Source organism: Eucalyptus grandis, chromosome 2, assembly GCF_016545825.1.
Source record: "Eucalyptus grandis isolate ANBG69807.140 chromosome 2, ASM1654582v1, whole genome shotgun sequence".
Lineage (NCBI taxonomy): Eukaryota > Viridiplantae > Streptophyta > Magnoliopsida > Myrtales > Myrtaceae > Eucalyptus > Eucalyptus grandis.
In genome coordinates, this window is record NC_052613.1 from 34,746,613 (window position 1) to 34,753,710 (window position 7,098).

The 7,098-nt window shown below is 41.7% G+C and overlaps 1 protein-coding gene across 1 annotated transcript; it reads right to left on the bottom strand.

Moving 5' to 3' along the window:
* Positions 1-3,228: 3,228 nt before the first annotated feature.
* LOC104435006 (pentatricopeptide repeat-containing protein At3g12770) lies at positions 3,229-6,207 on the bottom strand. Its single transcript, XM_010047841.3, has one exon. It carries the CDS (start codon positions 6,205-6,207, stop codon positions 3,766-3,768), a length of 2,442 nt encoding a protein of 813 aa, XP_010046143.2. The 3' UTR covers positions 3,229-3,765.
* Between the last annotated feature and the right edge of the window lie 891 nt (positions 6,208-7,098).

The window sequence follows — 7,098 nt, forward strand, 5'->3', positions numbered from 1 at the left end:
ATTCTCAAAATAAACGGGAACGTCATTCAATTTTTGTGCTTTGTCATGAGATGTGTGCTTTGTTGCGAGATATGTGTATGAAGTGGTAGTTAAAACATTTTGTTTAGTTCATGTATATTTTTTAGAACTTCAATAGAGCAGTATTGCTGACGGTTCATGAACTTTTACGATACAAGCTTGCTCATAGCAAAATATAGCAATTAGTCGATCAATCAATATCTACACGAAAAACTGTATTATCCAAGCTCCCTTTAATGAAAGGCCCTTGCCCGCCTCCTATTGGTCGGGACACAAGACCTTCTTTTTCTTTTTTTAATCTCAAGACTAGACTTCGAGAATCAATCAATCAACAAATCCGTAGCGCATGTGATTTCGTGGAGAGATGGACATCCCAAGGGTCAATATTTCCAAGAAATACTTCACTTAAGTGCCATTTTAAAAAAAAAAATAGATACTTAAGTACCAACTCCAACAAGACTTGCCGTTATTAATAATATTGGTCTATGTGACTTGCCAAAATATCCACTTTGCAATTCTTGTCCAAAAACAATGTCAGTTTGCCCCTTTAATTTGATTTTTTTTTTAAAATATAGATACTAATTAATTTTTTTTTAAAAGGCAGCAAATTAGCGAGCACCTCCATGGCCCTCACTACCATTGCCCCACCATCGTTGGAAGGGACCTGCAACGGTGGGGGTGAGGATTCGACCCGGCCCTAGCTAGCGGCAGCCCTTGGTCCACTCTAGGCGAGGGCCGGCGACCCTCACCCCAAATCTGGGCGAGGGCATGTAGGCCCTTGCCTGCAGTTCTCCAGAGTTGCCAGCCACTAGCTAAGGCCTGGCGACCCCGACCAACCCTTGTCCTATTGTTGTTGGCCCTTTTTGGCAATGGTGGGGTAGCCATAGCGATGGCCGTGGATGCACTCACCGATTGGTTGCCTTTTTTTAAATTTAATTTAATTCATATTTATATTTATATTAAAAATCAAATTTGAGGGCAAACCGACGTCTTTTTGGATCGAGGATTACTTAGTAGACATTCCGGCAAGTCACATAGGCCAATTTTATTAATGAAATAACCCACATAGGATTTCTGGCAAGTTTTGTCAGAGTTGGCATTTAAGGCGAGTGTACATTTTAGAATTTTTGGCACTTATGTGTTCACTCATGCTAAGTTTTAGCACTTAGGATGTCATTCCCTCTAGGATGAGTTACGGGCTCGATCAAAACCAAAAAAAAAAAAAAAAAGTAATTGCTGGCAGGAAGTCAACTAGCTAACTAAATAGGTTGCTGCCAAAAAAACAAAAAACAAAATAGGTCAATTGGTCTAAATGCGATAAAACCAGAGTTGAAAGTCCAGAAATTTAATTATCTATGGGGAAAGATTAGCATCCTGCGACGTCTGTGGAAGGTTAGTACCCTCAAGTAGGGATGTGCATGGGAATTGAGAATTGCTCAGATCGCTTGGAACTCTTGACCAAATCAACCCATAACCGGTGGTTCCTAAGGGAAATGGTTCGATTCCTAGTTCTGATTTATTGGAACTGATAAGTATCTGTCTAATCGGTTCCATGTATGAAACCGCATGTTGACCCATCTAGACCGGACTGGTAAATATCGTGCATTTGTATTTTTGGTATTTCATCACAAAGAGTATACCATTGTGCATCAAATTCTCTGGTGATATGTCAAATGTGGGAATTGAGATGAGCACAAGATAATAATTGACCGAGAATAAATAAAAATTCAGTGATGGACATCCTTGCACAAGCAATGGGTGGCTGGCGATTTGATTGCATTCGATTATCTACATAAGTTTGAGAAAGTGCAACAAATATGGTCAAAAGATGTTTGAATGGACAGAATTTTGAGGAAAGTATTGTGAATGGGCTAGAGAGATATTTGAATGGAGAGATTTCAATAGATGGATTTGGGAACAATTTTGATAGGAAAGATTGGTGGCAAGCGTTAATCGGTCAACACCAAAAAAGGGAAAGAAAGAATTTTTCTTTCCAACTTGCAAAGACAAAATCGCAATTGACGCAACAATGGAAGGGGGATTCTGATGGACAAAAATCAAGCTGGAAAGTTCGTATCCAACGGTACAGCTTGGGAGATCTTCTCACCCTCAATCCCGGTTCCAATTCCTCTCTGAATTGTCGGGAGGGGGAAGGCAGCGAATGCCGGTGTTGTCAGACTTGCGTAGTCGAGATTAGGTACGTCGGGAAGAACTAGGCTAATGCCACCTGATCCACAATAACATTAGAAAATCGGCAAAGTGTTAGTCAATGATAACAAGTCTAATAATGCTGATGGAGGTCCACTGCTAACTATCACGGTGGAGCACTAAAAAGTCGTTGGGTTTGCTATAGATGACTCGGCCAGGTAGGGACTTTGTGTGAAGCTCGGTAGGAATGATTTCATGGACCCACTCAGGAACTAGACTAGACCGGCGATTCAATTCTTTGGTGGATCCATAGAATCAACAGGAGGTTCTCAGTTCCAATTTTTTAAAACCGATTTTTAACAGATGGTTCTTGATTCTAGGACATAAATTGCCTATCTAGACCATGTTCATTCCTACCCTTAAGTGTCTTAACACAACATGATTGTGCCCAACGTAACAAGATATGGTGGCATGATATACAGGTAAAAATCATGCTGTGCGGCTGGGGCTTCTTCAAGCTCACGGCCATGGCTGCTCAAGGTTTTGCATTGGTGGAGACGTTAGATTTTGTGGGTTTTGGTTTGGATTTGGTGCGGCTTTAGATTCTAACGTTGTTAAACTACATCAGCACAATTCCAACGATATCAGTGCCAGGTTAGAAATTCCATCACCAGCTCAACCGGGGATGACCCGTGACATTTTATAAAAAGTATAGGGACGGTTTAGAATATATATTTAAAAAAAAAAAAAAAGCAGAAAGATATCTTTTGATTTTTGGACTAGAGTATAGAGCCTAATGGTAACATTTCCACTTAACAAAAACAGAGTGATATGCATCCTGCCCTATCTTGGACAGAGCATTCTCCCCTACTTGGACAGACCACCTGTCTTGCACGATTCTTTGATATGCGCAGTTGTCACATCTCCTTTGGTAGTATTAGCAAAGGTTTTTATCGTATCAATCAAATACTCGAGCAATTATTACTACTACTCATGGTCGACCCAGCGTGAACATACAATCTCCAACAAAATCAACTGTACCATCCTCTGTTTCACGCCCATTTTCCTGAGTTTACTACACCCGAAGTATGGTGGGGACAGCGCTTCTCCGCATAGTACACACCCCGACTCATTTAGGCCTCCGTTAGGGGATGCCCGACTCTATTGTAAATTTTTTGAGCACACTGATAAATCTGATGTGTCGGAATTCTTGTTGGATGAATTATGACTTATTTATTGAAAATCACCCTTGCAGTCAATTACTTTAGTGTGCAAATCAAATCTATGGGTTGGCATTATCATGACACTAATAATCCCCACAAGTTCGGACCTCATCAGCACGAAGCTTGGCATTTATTGTCTCTGTAGCATTTGGTGTCCCTGTAGTGTTAGTCTCCAGAAAGAGAGGCAGAACCAAGGACCATCCCAAAGTTCCAACGATTCTCCATAAAGTTGTTATCTTCATGTTAATTCTGTGACCTGATAAGCAGCATAGACAAGTCTTGTACTGAGTGCTTATTCAAGAGCGGACGTCCAAAAAGGTCACAGATGCTACTAAGCCGAACAGAGTCTCTGCCATTCGTGTCATCAGTAGGGCATTCACCAGTAGTCATTACAGGAACATTTCCCATTCTTGAAGTGATGAAAACGATTAGCATCTCGTACAACAATCTCTCTCTGAACTATTTTTGAAATGTATTTTGTTACATTATGACAATCGTTGCACACACGCAGGTTCTTGATGATCCGAATCAAGCTTCCGGCTGGTGTACTTAAGAGCCCAAATGCAATAGCTAATCTCTCACTGTGACCCCAAAGCAACTTAACCTTTACTGATTCATCTACATCTCGAAGAATACAACTAGTATCAGGAACATAACCAGAAGCCTCAACTTCTGTTTTCAAATTGTCCAAGATCTCATCTATCTCCAACTGCTTTGGATGTGTACTGTCTCCAGCCAAAAATGTTTGCAACCGGTTACCAGTTTCTATCAAACTGTATCCAGGGGTTTTTTTCAACCCACATTGCCTCATAAGTCGTCTAACATGATCCACCTTATCCCATTGTCTTGCTACAGCATATATATTTGAAAGCACTACGTAAACACCTGGATTGGCGACACCAAGACAAAGCAATTTGTCTGCAGTCTTTACACCTAAATTGATGTTCTTGTGAGTCCGACAACCATTTAGCAGAGCTTCAAGAGAAGCACTGCTTGAGTTGAAAGGCATTTCTTCAATTAAAGCCTCTGCTTCTTCAAGACGGCCTGCTTGACTAAGAAGGTCCACAAAGCAAGCATAGAGCTTCTCACTTTGTCTAATGTTGTGGTCTTTCTGCATGCTGTGAAATAGTCCAACTCCTTCTTCCACCAAGCCTGAATGATTGCAAGCAGTTAGAAGAGAAACAAAAGTGCTTTCGTTAGGTGAGACTCCTTCCTCTTTCATTTGGTGAAAGGCAGCAAGAGCTCGATCCCCAAAACCATGCATACCGTAACTACCTATTAAGGAATTCCATAATACAACATCTTTTTCACTATCTAGTGAATAATGAATAACTCTATCTGCATATTCAACCTTTCCGCATTTAGCATACATATCAATAAGTGCCGTCATGTTCACAGCACTCAAAGCATAGCCAATACGTAGTAGGTGAGCATGGATGCTCTTCCCCTTCTTCAAAGATCCCAAGTGGGCACAGCAATGGACTAAGCTAACCAGAGTAATGGAATTGGCAGCGACTCCCTCCTGTTGCATATCAGAAAATAATCTCAAGGCTTCCTCGGCATGCCCATTTTGTGCCAACCCAACAAGCATTGCTGTCCATGTTATCACGTTCTTGTTAGGTGTTCTGCTGAAGACTGACAAGGCCCAACTCAGGGCATCGCATTTTGAGTACAGGTCCACAAGAGCAGTGCACAAAATAACATCCAACTCAAGACCAGCTCTATAAATAAAACCATGGAGCATCTTTCCACTTTCAAAATTTTCTGTTAGAGCACAACCATGTATGAGGCTGACCATGGTCCCTGAATCGAACCTGCAATGATTCTTAAGTAGTTGAGAGAAAAGTTCAAAAGCTTCATGCACAAAACCACTTTGGACATATCCAGAGATCATGGCATTCCAAGACACCAAATTTCTCATTGTCATACCATCAAATACTCGACGAGCATTCACAACATCACCCAACTTAGCATACATATTAACCAGAGACGTAAGAACCAAAACATCGTCACCCATCTCCAAGCACAGTACAAACCCATGAACCGATTTGCCTAGATCCAAATTCCCAACTCCCTCGCAGGCTTGGATTATGCTTGTCATCGTCACGGGAGTAGGCCTAACGCCATTTTTACACATCTCAAAGAATAAAGTGAAAGCATCATTAAACTGTCTTGCCTGCACATACCCGCCAATCGTTGAATTCCAACATACAACATCTCTCTCACGGAGACCATCAAAAATCATTCTTGCTTCTTTTACCTTCCCAAACTTCATCAGAAAATTTACCATCGAACTCGCGAGAAACTGATTTCTCTGAATTCCCTTGTCAACGGCAATGTTTATTATACCCATGCCCCTTTCGTAATCAGACACCATCGAGCAAGCCTTCAGTGCGAAATTGCAAGCTCGGCCATCAATCTCCAAATCACGGGACCTCATCAATTCGAAAAAAGCAATGGCCTCATCGTACAGCTCACGTCTCATATACCCAACGAGCAAAGCCACGCATATCGACGCTTCCGGGTGGGGAATTTGATCGAACACCTTGCGTGCATAATCAAGGCAACCAAAATCGCGATACACACAGACAAGCACAGTAGCCAAACGGTGCTCGCTGCAAATGTCATTGACAACAATCTGAGCATGGACGGACTTGACTCCGACAACGCCCTGCGAGACCTCCCGCAGAAGACACGAGAAACGACTGGAGGGAGCATCTCCGAGGGAAGGGGAACGGGATGAGAACGTGGAAGAAGAGGAAACTCTGGAGGGTATCTTCCGAGCGAGACAAAAGCTTTGGAAAAATGGCGGTAACATTAAGGCTCCACTTGTTTTATGAAAAATACAGCGTTTCGAAAAAATATTTTCCAAACAGTTATTTTTCAGAAAAATGTCATTATTTTCCTATGTTTGTCTGAAACCTGAAAATAAATTGAAAAGTATTTTCCATTGTCCAGTAAGAAAAATATTTTCCTCTACGTATTTTTTTGAATAATTTTATTATTATTTCATTTTTAATCAATTTTTTAAAATATATTTAAAAAAATCGATTTTTTTTTTTTTTTATTTTTTCGTTTTCTTTCTTTTATCTTATTCATCTTCTTTGGCCATTCATAGGCCACGCGACGGCCACCGACTAGCTGAAGGCTGGCTTCTGTTGGCTTGCCGATCTTGCGAGCGGCGAGCAGATCAACGAGAGGCAAGCTCGCGCTTGCCAACGTTTGGCCTCGCCAAATCAATGAGAAGCATGCCTCAAGCTTGCCACTCGCCGAGATCGGCAAGCGCTAGGGTCCGAGCACGAATGCGAGCCTCAAGCTTGTCGGCCTTTGGCCTAGCCACGGAGTTTGTGCTCGCCATTGGTTCACCAATCTGGCGGGCAGCGAGCGATGAGCTCAAGCTCGCCAGTGGTCGGCAAGCTAGACGAGGCCTAAGGCTGGCGAGTCTCAAGCTCGCCTGTGGCCAATCGCCGACCGTAGCCATGCCGACGATTGGCCAAAGAAAAGGTGGAAAAAAAAAGAAAAGAAAAAAAAAGAAAAAGTAAAAGAAAAAGAATTTAAAATTCAAATTATTTAAAAAGAAAACGAGAAAGAAGGTGGCTAATAGGTTATGAGAGGAGAGAGTGAGTAAGGAAAATGTTTTTCCCCAATTTGAAAAGTAGAAAGCATTTTCCCCTTTTTTAGAAGACTTTTTTTCCTTGGTGAAAAATGA